This window comes from Talpa europaea (genome assembly GCF_964194135.1).
Source record: "Talpa europaea genome assembly, chromosome: 4".
NCBI lineage: Eukaryota > Metazoa > Chordata > Mammalia > Eulipotyphla > Talpidae > Talpa > Talpa europaea.
This window is the reverse complement of record NC_140070.1, coordinates 142775857-142792898: the sequence shown is the minus strand read 5'-3', so window position 1 is coordinate 142792898 and position 17042 is coordinate 142775857. Positions and strand designations below refer to the sequence as shown.

The following is a 17042-nucleotide window of genomic DNA, read 5'->3' as shown; positions in this document are numbered from 1 at the left end:
GAGGACGGGGAGCTCCAGGGGGATAACGGGGTTGTGACCTTGACCCCCCTCTTTTTCTATTGTGGCAAAATATATGCCACTGAATCAAAGATTTAAAATTGTAAAAGTAGCAAATTTTATGTGATGCTTTGTGACTATACCTGTTATCCCTTTCCAAGAGCTCTCAGCACCCCAGGCAGAAATCCTCCCCATTTATGAATAGTTCCTGATTCCTCTCTGCCGTCAGCTCCTGGTGACCTCTGTCTGCCTCTGTCTCTAGGAATCTGCCTGTTATAGGTGTTTCCTGTAAGTGACATGGCACAATGTCTGTCCTTTCATGTCCTGGCTGATGTCATTTGGCATAAAGTTATGAAGGTCACACCCTGTCGCAGTTCTTAGAACCTCTTAGAACTTCTTCCTTTTCACAACTGAATAATAGTCCCTCGGGCGCCCGTGCCACATTTGCTCATCCATGCACCTGTCGATGCCTCTGTCAGTGCTTGGGTTACTCCACCTGTTGGCTGTTATGAACAATGTTACGGTGGTCGCTGGTGTTCATGTCTCCACTTTCAGTTCTTTGGGGTGTGCAACTGGGAGTGGAATAATGGGTCATGTGTAATGTCAGTCTGTAACGTTCGAGGAACTGCCAAATCGGACCTCCTCTAGTATGAGAGTCAGTGTCACTGGACACCCTAATGAATGAAGATGAACTGACTGGGAAGAAGCACCTTCAAGGCCCACCTGGGAGAACTTTCCGGTGTGTGCCAGACTTGGGGCCGGGCCCAGTGGGTGGTCTGTAATCTGTATGCTCTGGGGCAGAAGAGGTGAAACATGGGTCCCGCTGGGGAGTGTGCCGCACATCCCCTGATCAGCGCTGCTTGGCCACTGTCATGTATTGCCATGTGGGAAGAGTTTCTGTTACTTCAAAAGAAGAAGGAGATTTAATGTGAAAGATGCTAATTTTTAAGCTTTAGCACCTAATTCAAAGTGGGCAGGTGAAATCAGACATCCCTGGGTTCATTTGGGCTGGCGGGTGACGGGAATGTTGGTGGGGATGGGCTGGTGTCAGCAGTGTGTCGCTGAAGCTCGAAGACGCTCCTTGGCCATCTCTTCTGGGGTAACAGTGCTTGAGGTCAGTAGCTGAGCGTATTAGGGGAGCAGTAAAGCCTTGGGGACCCAGGCTGGGGTGTGGTGCAGTAAAGGAGGAACCTGGACAAGGGGCACAAGGGCAGCTCAGACTTTGATGTGTCCCGTGGGATAGGACAGAAGCATCCACACAGGGGAGGGGGCAGTTAGGTAAGGAGGAGCACCCCCCCACATGTACATACCCCCCATACCACATCACACACACACACATACACACACCTTACCACGTCACACATACTCAGGCCCCGCCTGACACTTGGCTCTGCTTGGTCCTGCTGCTCCGAATAAAGGTCAGCCGGGGCTGACCCTGTGAGCAGTCCCCACCTGCAGTGACGTCAGGTCAAACCCACCTGCTGTTTCAGGAGCGTCACCCCTGCTTAGCAACCTCTACTGTCCTGTGTACTTCATCCTGTGTGTCAAGACACTGAGTGTGAAATTGGCTGTGAATATCCTCGTAAAAATACCAGTAGTAAGACTTGGGTGGTGTCACATAAATTCTTTGAGAGCAGAAGAAAATCCGCTCCTGTTTTCTTGAGATGATTTAACTCAGCATAGGACCCCCATAAAAGAGCCCAGGGTCCCACGTCTTTGTGGATCATTTTCCGATTTACCCACTTCTGGTTGCCTAGCAACACTCAGTGTTAGGACTGAAGCACAACTAATTTGATTATGTACAAGAGGCAGATGTGTCTCAGAAAGCTTTGGTAGGCTAAGGCCAGCTATTTGGTGCTTATTGGGAAAAGAAACACTAAGACCCAGAGACAGTAAGGAATATTTTTAATGTCATGCTGTCTGAGAGGTGTGTTTTTATCCAGGGAATCTTGTTCAGTGAGTGAAATTAGCAGAGAAGTCAGTGATGGTGTCCCGTGGAGGGGCACAGCACACCGGAGGTCTCTGATCTTGTTTGCAGTCTCTGAGGCGGATGTGCTAACATGTTAGCCAAGCAGACAGAGCCCTGGTGATTGGCGTTCCGTGTGAGTATAAAGAATATAAAATCTCACTAACTAGTGGTATAGAAGAATATAGAATCTCACTAATTAGTGAATATAGAATTAGCGAATATAGAGTCTCATGGACCTTATTGCTATTGTTAACTGCACAAACTTAATGTTATTTGCATTTAAATATATGGTCTTTTTTATTGCTGAATAATATTCCATTGTGTATATGTACCACATCTTTTTGATCCAGTCATCTATTTTTGGGCATTTGGGTTGTTTCCAGGTCTTACCTATTATAAATAGTGCTGCAATAAACATAGGGGTGCAGGTGGTCTTTTGAATCAATGTTTTTGTCATTTGCAGCAATGTGGATGGAACTGGAAGGAATTATGCTCAGTGAAATAAGCCAGAAGGAAAAAGAAAACTATCAGATGGTTTCACTTACAGCAGGAATATAGGGGAACCAAATAAGACACCAGTGTAAAAAAATAGTAACAGTACAAAACACAACAAAGCAAAAACAGACAATTATAAATCAGAGACATCCTGCAGGGGAGGAGGAGGGAGCAGGATCAGAGGGAGGCAGGGAGGAGCACAGGGGACTGAGGTGATGGTGCACGGGTGCCTTGGGGAAGGAAACTCTATGGGGACTACACCTGAGGGGGTGGGGGAAGCAAATATTGTTTAAAAGTGAACAATAAGGGCCTCCCCTCTGGCACAACGGTTGAGCGCTGGGTTGCGAAGCTGCCCGCAGACTCTGCAGCACTGGTTCGATCCCCGGCTGCTCCCCGGCCACCGGAGGAGGGTCCCACATGGCGCGCAGACCTCTCCTGCCGCCCGCTGCTCCCCTCAGCAGTGTACTTCGGTCCTTCTGCCTGCTCTGCTCCCCGCTCTGGCTCTGGTGAATTCTCTCACCCTCCCGCGCCTCTGACTGTACCCAGTGCTTGTATGAATAAATCAATAAATCTTAAAAAAATTAATTAAAAAAAATGTTCTTCTCTCCTGTCACTAGTAAGTGAAAGAAATCTAAGGAAAAGTCCAATTTGCTTTCTTAACAACTGTGCAGAGTTTCCATCCTTACCACATTGCTTGGGCTGTTGAATGTTTTTATGACCAATATCTGAGCAAGGGCCTCCCCAGTGGCACAGTGGGTTGAGCGCAGTGCTGGGAGCTGTCCGCAGCCTCTGTAGCATGGGTTCGATTCCCGGCTGGCCAGAGAGATTCCCACATGGCACAGCAGACCTCTCCTATTGCACCCGCTGCTCCCCTCAGCAGTGTATTTCAGTCTGTCGGCCTGTTCTGTTCCCCACTCTGTCTCTGGTGAATCCTCTCACCCTCTCGCACCTCTGGCCTGTACCCCAGCTAGTGTATAAATAAAAAATAAAAAAAAATTCTTAAAAAAAAATCTGAGCAAATAAACTCCTATGGAGAAATTGATCCAAGAGAAAGTAAGACTTTGGAAACAACAGTTTTTTTTAAGCTTTTACAGTCAGACCAAGAGTCTGCAATATGCACTGTTGGCATAATTCATTGAAAATAATGTTAACCTCATACTAACTCTTCTGAAAATAAACTAATATAAGTTCGGGGAAAGAAGGGAATGCCCTTCCACCCCTCATAAGACAGTAAATCTAAATGCAACAGGCGTCGGTCTCCCTGGTGGCACAGGGGTTAAAGTCTCAGCACTCTCAAGCTATTGCCAGCCACTATGGCCTGAGTTTGATCCCCGGCCAGGGAGCTGACCCACATGGCTCAGCAGACGTCTCCTGTCTCCCCGCTGCTCCCCTCAGCAGTGTATTTCAGTCAATCCACCAGTTCTGCTCCCCACTCTGTCTCTGGTGAATCCTCCCATCCCCCTGCATCTCTGGCCTACACCCTGGTTCTTACATGCATAAATAAATAAAATAAATCTTAAAAAAAATAAATAAACGCAACAGATGATCTTGCTCCCCTTCCAGAAATGACAGGTGGCAGGTTCTGGCTTGCCGAGTCAGCCCTGAGGACAGCAGGACCGGGCAGCAGTCATTTTCTTTGCGCTCACCTGCCTCGGTCAGCTGTCCAGCAGTCTGCTTTCATCTTTTTGATGTGAAAACAAAAAGTAACAGCAGATAAATGCAAAATTAGTCTCCTTGTAAACAACTGACTTTCAGGCTTAATTTCTAGACCTGCTGTCCCTGCCCCTGCCTTATTCTCTGCACAACCACAAGTCACCCCTTCCACCCCCAGAGCTCACTGGACTTGACTTTAATGGCTAGAATTTGCAATATGAAGGAGTGAAAGAAATAGCAGTAAAGGATTCAGTGTGTTTGGAATGCAGCTAACCCTGCATGTACGGCAAGAGCCTGCATATTCGTTTGCCTTCACTGGCAAACCTGAATACATTTTGTGCTTCTTGGGATGGAGACCTCTCTGCTTTGCCCCCCTCCCTGGAGAGAGACCTCTGATCCCTCTGGGGTGCTAGAAGAAGTTGGAATTTCATGGGGATTCAAGACTCCTTGTAGCTTCAGGAGGGAGTAGAGAAAGCTCTATCCTGGGGTAGGCACATTCTGCCTTCTCTGGACCTGCACTTAAGAGTGAAGAGGAAGAAGCTTTTGTGCACCCCATTGTTTTTCCTGTGTGAAAATTCATTTTTTCCATGTTGGTGAGTGGTCAGTGCCTGGTGGTGTAGCGCTGGTGTCTCTACCAGAGAAGATGGTGGTCCCCGAGGCTGAGAGTGAGTGAGCTCAGTGCATTGTCTTCTGTGACAATTAAATTTCTTTGTTTAACATGCGCAGAGAATTGGAGGTGTAGAGAATTACTAACGGAATCTAGTGCAGAAGGGACTTTTGAGACCTGCAGATGGAATGTGGGGTAGAAAATGTTATCATGAACTGTCCTTATGTCCTTGGATCTTGGTTCTTACAGTGTTTATTTTGATAGCATAAGCATGTTAATATATTTATTGTCATACGGTGTAATCATTTAAATGTGTGGAATGTTAACTTAGCTCTTGTTGGTCATGAATCAGGAATTATTTATCTCACCAAAGTGGCATCTTAAGGAAAAGCCAGCATCATCTTACATCGTGTCAATCATGACCTTCTCATTTCTTTCTCCACGGCACAGGAAATCCAGGATCCTCTTAAGCAGTGGCTCAGGGATCATGTGGATCCTGAAGGGGTCATAAAATCCAGCAAGCTCTCCCTTAAGTTTGTTTCATCGTTTACATCCGAAATGGAGATCACCCCGTCCGCCATCCCTGTGGTCACTGACCCTGAAGACTTCTCATCGGAAAACTTCAACTTGGAGCTCTACCGGCAGCATTTGCAGACAAGGCAACTGGGAAAAGTGATTCTGTTCGCTGAAGTGACCACCACCACGATGAATCTCCTGGAAGGGTAAGCTCTGTGACTGCCCGGAGGACGGGTTGTGTTGGCCGTTCTCTCTCCCCAGCACGAGGAGGGGGGAAGGGCGCCGTCCTTTCCTGGAAGAGTTAAAATGTAGGAAGAGAAATTAAATGGCGCTCTTTGGCCAAAGACTAGTGTTTTGGAGAGTGGGGGTTTCAGCAGGCCTTTTCTGATTGTCCTTGGAAAAAAGAATGTCTTGGAAAAAATAGTTTAACAGGTGGCATCTGGTGCGAGTCATTTTCCTTCTGTGCTGTGGTAGCCAGACTGACATCCAGCTCGAGACGTTTCTCAGGGCGTGAGGACGGCAGATCCGCCTGCCTGGAAGCTGTGTAAATTGCAATCAATTGGGGCTTTATACTCTGGAAGCCTGCTTTGGTATTGCCCTTCCAATGCATTTTTTAAGCACTCTGTCATCCCATTTGCGTGTTGGAAATTTATTGCAAGTTTTCTTCTGTTTCATGGACTTTGATTAAAGGTTAAAAAATGGAAAACAGATGACAGGACTTTTTTTTAACTCCCAAATTAGTCAGTATTAACGAGTAATTTTCTGTGTCGTTTATAAAATAGGGTTAGAGTGGAAGTAAGAAAAGCATCTTCACTCAACATGGGCCTAAAACTTAAAGAATCAAAGCCTAGAATAAACCCCGATTCACAGTTTCCAGGCAGTTTGGCACTTGGGGCGGCACCATTACACACGTGTCATTTGACATGGGGATTTCACCTTGACCTTTCTCTGTAATAATCATGTCTACAATTTGATAATACGTTGTATGACACAATGAGACTTTTGGATATCTTGGGTCTCATGCTCCTGGAAGTGGCAGTTGTGCGTGAAGGATGTAGCAGTGCCTTGTATGGGGACCGGTGGGGTAAGCAGGGTGGGTTGGAGCAGGACCTGTTGTATGGACCAGAACATTCTAGAGCCGACACGGTATTTGATCCGATATGAGCTGTCCTTGTGGAAGCATGTTGTTATGGTAACAAGAGTAATAACAACTAACAGGAGGACGTTCATCTTCCAACTCTGCCATGTGCACTTGACACCGACTTCACTTGGGCTAGGTGACAGGCGGGGCCCTGCTCTGTCTTTGGCTCAAGGCCCCGGGGCTCTACGTGGGGAAGCTTCTGTCTGAGCTGCTTGGGGCTGCAGAGACTTAGATGGCGGGTTGCAGACAGAAAATCCCTCTCATCCGCTCTGGTCAGCTCCAGTGGCGGTCATTTCTCTTTCCCTGAGCTTTGCAAAGCTTGTCCAGGAGGCATTGTGAATTTCCTGTGACAATGTCTGAGCAAGGCCTGGCCTCCAGTGAGAGCTTTGTCTCCACGTGGCTGGGGCCAGCGGTGCAGAATGTGAAACTAGTGTTCTGGGCTCCTGGACCCCCATAGCAGGCTGCATTTTCAGATCTGCAGATGTGCATGTGATCCCAGTTTCTAGACACTTAGGATTTGGTTCTGCTGTGCGATAGAGTTCCAAAATTAAAACGACTCACCCGGGATTGGAGTTTACGTTTCTCTCCTGTGAATGAGGCAAACTGAGATGGGCACAGGGCCGGGGCATCACCCACAGTGTCAGGGACCCAGGTGAGCTGCTCTGTCTCCCTCAGCAAGCAGCCAAGAGGCCACCGCGCATAAGTTGTCACCAGCCAGCAAGCAGGAGGGGAAAGAAGGCCCTGCCCCTGCAGATTTGGGGGAGTCTATAAGGGTCTCTCTTGACTTGTTTCTAGCCCAGAGCCTGGAAGCCCCATGCCTGTGTCCACCTACAGAGAAAACTGGGACATACACGTGGTCTTCGCACCAGGGCCCACGGATCCTCCTGCACACCAGGGCTCTGTGCTGAGGCCAGGGGGCAGACACCGGGGAATCTGTGGTCTTTGTCTGGACACGCCCTTCCCACCTGTCAGCCTAAGGCCAGTCCTGGGGGCTCAGCAGCCACACTTCACGGTGGCCCCCAGGCCACGGGAGCCAAAATCAGAAGCAAAAGTCCTGACTGGATGGGGAGCGCTAGCTTTGTTTCGCTGCCGGCTCACGCCCTTGCCAGTGTTTTCTAATGTTCTTGTAAATCGGGGGGGGGGGGGGGGGGGTGGTGGACGGGGACCTGGAGCAGCTGTTCTGAAGGACATCAGGCTTGGTTCTTTGTGGTCACAGCTCACTCCTGCGGCGCTGACCTTGAACCCTCCCCTTTGCCCTCTCTGGGCTGGGGAGCACAGTGCCACCACCTCCACCTCCCATCCCGCCCTGCGGATTCCCAGCCCTGTTAGGGAGTCGGTAGCGGAAAGAGCTCAGGGACAAGGGAGCAGAGGAAATTGGGGAGCTGCTTACTTAGAGGTGACTCAGGCAACTGAAGGGCTTCCCCCTCCAAAAATAAGTAAAATCCCTGTGGGCGAGTGCTGCTCTCTGGCATCTGATCCTCCCTGCCCCCGCCCCCGTGCCACAGTCATTTCCTCTGACCTCTGTGTCTGACCTTGAACTGCTTTCCTACTCTGTGGTCAAGGCGGCACCTTTCGGAGGCAGCGCTGGGTTGGTCGACTTCAGGAGCTTTTCTCTTCCCCTCTGCGCTGTTTTCTGGTGCTTTCCCTGTGACGCCTTGGCCCAGCTGCTGGACAGAGGCCCAAGGGCCCGCCGGCTTCAGCATTGTCTGCACCAGTGAACTGGACCGTGTCCCAAGGTCAGGTCCTACAGCTGCAGACCCAGGAAGCCACTTGCAGGTGTGAGCTGCTGTTGGTGCTGGGGCCTAGTCAAGGAGGTACAGACGGGCCGATGCCACCATCACTGCTGGAAAACCACCGCCAAGGGCTCGCTCTGTCCCATGGCTGGGGTTTGACATGTTTTAATTAATCTCCCAGTGAGCAACACCTGACCTATTGCTGTGGGAGGTCGGAAGGCCAGGAGCTTGGAGAAACCGAGTCATTGTGATAATGTAGAGTCTTCTATTTGACTTACTGTATATGTTTTTGGCTGATTTGTTACTAAGGCTCTGTCAGATAGTGAAGCAACTCACCTGTTTACACTGAGGCCCGCTGCATCCATCTGCATCCTAAGAAACCTGCCAAGGATGGGCTACATTTTATTTGTAAAGACTAGTTCAGATGTCCTTATTTAATACACTTACTTCTTTCATTTGAGTGCTTTGAATTTTTTCAGGCACTGGTTTGCCTTTGTCATTCCTGGAATTAGCCTTTATGGAGTGCCCACTGTATGCCAGCCCCTGTGTTAGGCCCTGGAGAGAGAAGGATGGAGAAGGCACTGTCCTTACCTTCCTGGGCCCGTACCAGCTCTGTGTCTGCTCTTGGTCTGAGCCCTGGCGTCGGGGCAGAAAGGAGAAGTGGACGCAACAGGTTACTTGACAGGAAGCGCAGTAGGTGTGCCAGTGAATTCTCTTTCTTTTTGAGCAGTTACTGATGCTGTAAAACTCATAGTCTCTCAGGGAAAATGCTGGAACTGAAGACTTTGTCACCAGCTAACCCTGTGACCGGGCCTTGCATTCCTTGGTCATGAGATCTGGCCTTAGACACTCCCCAGGGCCCTTCAACTCGGTGCCGTGACGGAAGGATCGTCAGGACCCCCATCCCACCAGCCTCTCTGTTTCTCAGCCTGCAAGGCCTTCTGATGGCCAGACTGATCTTGCGGGAACCTCAGTGGGAGACAGTGCCTTCCAGCAAAAAGGAAGCAGGCAAAGACCCACCCCACAAAATCTCTTTTCAAAAAGATTTTGGGAACAATGGCATTGGGAGAACAGCCGCATCGTTCGAGAAAGAGCGTTTTGCTCCCAGCATTTGGGGCCACTCTCCCGTTCTTCAGCACGTCCTTACATACGTGTCTAGTCAAGTCCTCTCACATCTTTTTTGTCCCCTTCTGAGTCTCCCCTCTAACCCACCCTACTCGCCACCCTCCTCCCCTGGAGCCGGCCTGAGAGGCCTGAGATTGGGCTGGAACTAATTTAATGGCTGAGTGACCTCACAGTGGAGAAACAGCCGGATCCTGCTAGGGGTCTTTGTCTACATTTCCACCCTGGCTGGTAGCATGCCAGTCAAGAGTCAAGCTCGAGACACAGGTGGAAGCGATTAGACCTGTCATAAAGTTTGAAAAATTGATTCTGGAGGCGAGGTGAATAGATTGAACTTGACAGTGTTGTCCTAAAGATTCTAAGGGAAAATTCTGTAGTTTAATTTGAAATCCCTTGATTATTCATTAGCTTTCCAGATGGCTTTTGTTGATGTTTTACATATTAATGCCTGTATTGTGTTGTTGGTGTTCTCTTAATGTTCACATAGGTAATGAGCAGAGAATAAATACACCGGTAAGTGTCCCAAATTAATGGGATCTTAACGTAATTGTGAAATAAAGGGTTTTTAAGAAGTTGATTGCTTTGGAATAATTAGCCTGAGCTTTCTTATGGCCAATTGAGTACTTTTAAAGTGAAAATGATTGGAGAACTTTTAAGAGGCCTTCATTTTAATGTTTACCTCTAAATTATGGTTTAGAATATAACCCGGGCCTTTGACTCCGGTCATGACTGAAAGGTTATTCTAACAAGCTCGCCATCAGATGCTTTTTTTAAACCCCAGTTCAACACCTGATAAGTTAACCTTTCCCATGCCAGGCTCTTGGAATGGAATGAAGTGGCCTGTGATTTTCCAGAGCTGCCTCCATGTTAATTTTCTAGCATGTCTGTTTTTACAGTTTGTCCGGGTCAGCCTGCTGTGGTGCCTGGCCTCGAGGATGGCTGTGCAGAGCCTCCTTAGAAGTAATTTCATTAGACTTGGACCTGCGTGCCTCTGTCCACGCTGGGGGCGCTGAAATGTCACAGGCAGCTCTGCACCTGTGGGAGATATGGCCATGATATGGGGGTTTTCTTGGGGTTTTCTGGATGGAGCTGGTAAGCGTGTGCGGTGCATGCGTGTCTCTGTGTGTGTCTGTGTGCGTGTCTGTGTTTACTCGCTTAGCTCGTTTCTCTCCAGCTCCGCTGTGGGCAGGACCCTGCACCAGGCTCTGAGACCCTGGGGATGAGGTGGTTGGGGGCCTTCCCTGCAGGAGCCATATTTCTCCCCCGCCTCTGGCAGGCTGGGGGTGCCCTGAAATGTATCTGCACAGCCCCTGGGACAGAGCTCAGGTTATCTGGCTCTCACCAGTATGGGAACCTTGGGTGGGGCCCTTTCCTCTTCTCTGACCTTCCAGATGCTCCCTTCATGGCAGTGCTGAGCACGTCCCTGAAACAAATCAGCTTCTCTTTCCCCAAGGCCGTGATATGGGGGTTTTCTTGGGGTGGTGTCTTTTTGAAGGTTTTGACCATTTTCCCCCTTTGCACTAGAAGCATGGTGGCTTACTCTTGGATCCTATTCTGATAGTATGTGTTGCAGTCGTTTTTCTAGAAAAACAAGAAAACAATCAATTGTGCTTGTGCCTGTTTCCCTTCAGATATGTGAAGCTGGTTCTCATTGGACATTCTCTGTTTAATTCTTAACACGTTAACTGCCGTTTTCATAGTTAACAGTCAGTTCTTAAGCAGTTTGAACACCTTTCCCAGGCCTACAGGAAGCCCCCACCCCACCTCATGGTGGCCCCACAGGTCTGCCTGCCCACATCTTCAGACCTAAGCCTTCTGTGCCAGTAGAAATGCTTGGGGTTGATATGGCTTCATCCTCATAAATTCCTTTAAACATGTCAGATATTTCTTACTCTGAGGAATTGCTTGACTGTATACTTTATCCAGTACTCATTTTGGCAAATGTGTCAGTTTTATTTAAACAAGTAATAAAAGACCACAAAAATAGTGTAAAATTTGGATCTGGAAAGGACAACCCATCAGGGAGTGCTCGAATCCTATTCCCTGCCTGTCCAGATTTGTCTTACAGAAAACTGAGAGCCCATGGAGGTTTAGAAGTGAGCTGAGACCGCTGATGGCTAGGGACAGCTTTGCTCTTGTTAAGGAGCGCAGAGGAGCTGTTCCTTGGCCACAGGACCTTTGCATGGCCTTAGAGTCCCCAGCGTGAGCTTCTTAGGAACTTGCTTACACTGCAAGGTGGCACAGGCCCTGGGGTGAATCCCGTGCCTTTTCACCCTAAAATGGCAGAAGCTGTGCCCCACGTTGGAAATGCCCCCTGTCGAGAGGGCTGAGGGAATAAGAAGTAGGAGGCCCTAAGTGCTGGCTTGACCTCCTCTTTGCCCACCAGCTAAGGTGTGTGCTTTTGCCCAAGCTGGGGCTGCTCTGTTCTACTTGGAAGTTGCAAAACCAAGATTGAGCTGCGTTCCAAGGCTCTGGTGCAGCAAGAAATGTCTGCTAAGAAAACAGCGTTGCCCCAACTTGATATGTGAATTAACACTAGTTTCTAAGTGCAAAAATGAAAACATTCTTAGAATTTCCTGTTCGTCATCCTTCAAGTATGGTCACTCACCTGTGTGTGCGTGTGAGGGGGTTGGGCTGAGCACGCCCAGAAAGGTGTGTTCTGGTTGAAATTCTGTAAATGTGTTGGCACATCAAGCCGAGTGTTTCCCTTTTCCCTGATCGCTTTGCCCCCAACTTTGCTTTGTGACTTTCCCTCGAAAGACTTCTGTGTTTCTTTCAAACAAAACCCTTACCTGCTTGGGAGGTGAGCATGATCTGCTTTCATCTGCCTCTGCAACATCTTTTACACACCTGCCATCTGGCCAGACACCCTCCAGGTCTGGCCTCGTGCCATCCCGCTTGGCTCTGGAGCGAGAAGCTGGTCTGTCTCTGCGTGAGGGTGCTCCGTCACCTGCAGATGCCAGCGCCACATTTTTCCTGCATTGCACAAGCAGTCATTCATCATTTTCATTTTTTGTTTCACGCTCCCACAGGAGTATTCAAATTAGCGAGAAGGAAAATGGTGAGGTCATTGCCTGGCAGAGAACGGTTTCCCCGGACGCGGGAGGGTCGAGGAGACCAGAGGAGGAGGGAGGCCTGGGTGTTCTGGGCTTACCTTGTTTTCTGCCCTTTGGCTTCTGAGCTCACCTGGAAACACATGTTGTTTAACAGATTAAAGCTGGATAATACGTGTGGCCAGAATTGGCCTGAAAATGAAACTCCACGCTGGGGGGGTCGCTGACAGTGACTCTGGGAACTTGGTCTGCAACTTTATCGCACGTCATTTTGGCGCACCAGCTCTGTGTGGTGCTGGGCGGGTCACCTCACCTCTCTGAGCCGGCTTCCTCACCTGTAAAATGAGAGGGTCGAGCGCTTTTTACAACAGCAGTAAAGCCCCTTTCAAGGAAGGAGCCCGTGTGCAAGGCACCCTGGGGAGCCTACTCAGAGCCCCGCTGCCGCAGGCCTGGGTGTCGGGACCACTGACCAGCAACCCCACCACAGGGCGCCCCAGGCCTCCCAGTGTGGACACTCAGACCCAGCCCTGGGGACAGTTCTCATTTTAATGGGGGGCTGACTGGCTAGAGGCTGGTTTCTTCTTATGCCCTCCAGGCCTTCCTCTAGGAGCACGTTAGACCAGTGGGATGCCAGCTTACCCGTGGCACGGTCAGTTCTCCCCGCCCCACCGTGGGCTGGCTCTGTGCCCCAAATGGGGCATGCCCAGTGTCTCCGCTGTGAGCCACGGCACAGCCATGTGCGTTAACTCAGCCCCGCTGAGAGTGTCCCGGTGGCCCCAGGCTGATGGTGGCAATGGCTTGAGGAACTGCAACTTCTGGAGCCAGGGACGCCCGTGTGGGCCCCTGCTCCTGGGAAGCCAAGCAGCTGTGGTCTCGGTGGGATCTGGGGGTGATCACCCCGTTGGCTACTCAGATGTCTGCAGTTAGGTAGGGGTGCTGTCTGGGGGCAAATCTCTACTGGAATCACTTCCAGTGAAAACACCCAGCATCCGAGAGAGGATGATGCCCTGGAGTGGGGAGCTGGCTGTGGTGGAAAATGGCCTGTTCACACAGCCCCCGCATTCACACAGCCCTGTGGGGACTCCAGGCGATGGGGGGCACGGGTGGGCAGGTAGGTCTTAGGGTGTAGTTGGCCCATGGGAGGACTTGGCTGACATTTCAGATTTTGCAGCCCGTGGATGCTTGCTTGGCTCGCAGCGAGTGTCGAGGTGGCCCTGGAAAGGGGTGTGGGTCTTGTGAGCTCCAAGGACTGTGGGTTCGAGGGGCAGATTCAGCGCAGTTGTGGCTTCCTCCCTGCTCACCTGCAGCTGTGGTTTGTGATCTTTAGCATCCTTCCTACTTGTGGAAATGTCCTGTGGCCCCGGTGTCTTCTCAACAAAACAAAAGGTGACCCCCATGGAGGTCACGCGGGACCTGGAGCTCCCAGTGGGGCTTGGGACCATGATGCAGAACTTGTCTTATAAGATTTTACAGAATGCCTCCTGTAGCTTCTGGCTTAGGGACAGAAGCTTTCCAGTCCCTTATCTTCCCTTCTACTTGGCGCGGCTTGTTACGGGCCGCCCAGCTGTACCGGTGGCCGAGGCTCTGGGAGCTTTGCTACAGTCCCAGTCCATGGAGATAAAACACCATGACAAAGCCGCAGGCAGAGTCACTTTCTTGCTGGAAAACTGTCGGGAAACGCCCGGATCTTCAAGCGCAATATTATCAGAACTGGGGTAGAATGAAGGACTTGACAGCTACCAAACCTGAACGCAGAGTGTCACGAGTCACTTAACATCGTGCTCCATGATGGGCTGCACACACAGCAGTGGTCCCCATGGTTGTGCAGTCCAGCCTGGGTGGGTGCTTAGTAGGCCTGCCCCTCAGGTGTGCGTCGTTACACTGCAGGACACCTGCACGATGATAGGCTCGCCTGATGATGCATTTCTCAGAAAACACCCGGATTGTTAGGTGACACCTGGCTGTAGTCCCAATCTCTGAGAGCCTTTCTGGGAGGGGGGACAGTGTCTGAAAGGCAGGCTGCCCTACTATGCGCAGGCCTTTGGCACTCTTGCAGGTGCATCTGAACAACCCTAAGGTAAGTTACCTCCTGCCCAGTGGTCATTGAACAAGTCTTTTCACTGTACTGCTGCCCCTGGTCTTCTTGGATAGCTGCTGCCCAGGAGGGGCCTTTAAACCCACCTCATTCCAAAAAGGAAATCTGGCCATGGGTTTAAGTGGAGGAAACTTAACTTTCTCTCAAATGATAGTGAAAAAGTTTGTCAATTAGTTAAGATCATATGAGGTATTTGAAGATCGTTGTTATGGCTCCCTGTACCTCCGTGTCATCTTTCCTGCAAACACTGGAGAGTGGCTTAACTTTTCCACATCTCCTTGGTGGGGATTGAACTTTAGGTCTAAAGGACCAAAAATGTACAGTCAGTCAGGGTCAATAAAACTATACAAATTTTTTTTTCTCAAAATATTTTCAGTTTAAAAAATAATTTCTATTCATTATAGAAAACGTAAATAATAGAGTAATATATACTAAGGAAATGACAGTCATCTGTAACCTGCCGCCTACAAAAGATCATGTTAGCCTTTTGCTGTATTTTCTTCTAGTCTTTTTTCCTTCTACACAATATATGTGAGACTCTGATTATATTGTTTACGAATTAAACATTTCCTGTGCAATCGAACGATCTGCTAAAAATGTTTCTTTTGTTGGGTGCACATAATTTGACCACAGTTTGTTCACACAGTCTCCTCCAAATGCCTTCCCTTGTTTCCAGTGTTGTTCTATTATAAGTCATAAGGATTTCTTTTTTTTTTTGGAATCTTTTATTTTTCTATTTTTTTTTTAATTTTATTTTTATATTCCCCATACAATTGCAACCCCCTTATTAGGATTTCTTTTTGAACCAAGCAGATTTCTATAATGGCCTCATCACAACAATTCTTTTCCAGAAGATAATGGAAAAATTATAGAACAAAAGCTGACATTATTAGGAGTTGAGCAGGAAATTCATGTTAGTGTTTGTTGTTATTTATAATATTACACATTGTTTCATTACCATTACACCACTATTTCACATTATTTCATCTTGTGTTCACAGAGACGTCACGCCTCAATAGCTAACAAATCCTGCATTTACTGTGTGGCAGGTACTGTGCACATGTCTGTTTTGACCCAAACACCGAGATACAGCTGCCATAATAGTTCTTGTTGCTTGAGATCATGGAGCTACTATTCAGAGAGTTTAAATGGATTCACCAGAGCCATATGAAGAATTAAATGGTGAAAACAGCTTGTAAAAAAATTTTTTTTTTGGCCTGGAGAGCCTTGACTTTTAACCCCTAATATTACATTACTCCCAACAGATGCTGAAATCCTGATACACTGTATCCCCCAAACTTCCAACATCTGCTTATATTCTAGTCTTAGCTAACATGCCTAATTCTTGGTGATTTTATTAATTTTCTAATGAGATGTGGAAAGGGGTGTAGGAGTCCTAAGTTACAGCCCCAGTTCTTGAGCTTACTAATGAGGCAAGTTACTTAAGTTGTGTCTCTCTCTGTGCCATGATCTGGGAGCTTTGCTACAGTCCTTGGCGATAAAACACCATGACAGTGGTGTACAGACAGTGCTACCTCTGTTTATGGGTTGTGATATGGACTAAAGAGAATGGTGTGTGCTTAGAATGAACGTGCTTAACTATTCTCAATAGTAATAATAGGTGTTCAGTGTTAGTAATTTTCTCATCTCCTTGAATTTCAACTGAGATAGAACATCTCTAGTTAGCACAACTTCCTTTGAAAATTAGAACATCATGTCTCTTTGGCTTTTGTTTACTTAAGAACAACCCATCAAAGATCAGCCATAGTGAATTTAATCATATTTCTCGTGTTCTCAAGTTCTGTGAACTTGAACATAGGACAATAATAACTATCAGGGAAATGCGAATTAAATTCTATTACACACCCACTGGCTTAGCTCATAGTAAAAAGACTGAACGCACCAAATATTGGTCAGGATGTGGTACAACCCCAGTTCCTAAATGTTGGTGGGTATATGAAATGGTACAAACTCCTTGAAAATATGGTGTGGTCAACTCTTATTTTGAGCCAGCAGTTATATTCCTAGTTATGTACCTAAGATAAACAGAAATCTTTGTCTTCACAAAGCCTTGGACGTCACTGTTCATAGCTTTTTTTGTAGTAACCCAAACCTGGAAACTACCCAGTGGTCCGTCAATGGATGAGTAGCTGCACCTTCGGATGTTCATACACTTGCACGCTACCTGGCCCTCAAAGGGAATCCAGTACATGTGTCAGCTTGCACAGATCTCAGGAGCGATTTGCTTGCGGGAGAAGCCCTCACAAAGTGGTACTGCTGCGTGACTCCATCCTGTGGAGTTCTAGAGTCGGCAAAGCTAGTTTACAGAGGGAGGAAACCAGAGGAGTGCTCGCTTGCCTCGAGGGGTTGTGGTGGAAATCAATGAGGATGAGAATGGGAATGTTATTTTGATGGGGGTTTTGGTGACACATTTGTCCAAACCCAGCAGATCTCAGAAAATTGCTGCAGCTAAGTTTTACATAAAAATGAGTGACCTCTAGTGCAATGGTATGCAGGCTCCAGTGTCTGCAGTTTATGTTGAAATGCATAGAGCAGTGAGTGGGTGGCTAGACGGGCTGATGGTCGGGGCGGGGTGGGGGGGAGTGTCTTACAAAGTAGGAGAGCATTTTTTTTTTTAAGATTTATTTATTTATGCATACA

The 17042-nt window shown here is 48.3% G+C and overlaps 1 protein-coding gene across 2 annotated transcripts in view; it reads left to right on the top strand.

The window, feature by feature from the left end:
- The window catches only part of HLCS (holocarboxylase synthetase), a gene marked incomplete at both ends in the record, with an annotated part of 133744 nt that overhangs the window by 40205 nt on the left and 76497 nt on the right, over positions 1–17042 (top strand). For both annotated transcript variants that reach the window (XM_084232279.1, XM_084232278.1), the window contains one exon: positions 5172–5443. In XM_084232279.1, the coding sequence (XP_084088405.1) occupies positions 5172–5443 (272 nt within the window). The remainder of the gene's footprint in view (positions 1–5171; positions 5444–17042) is intronic.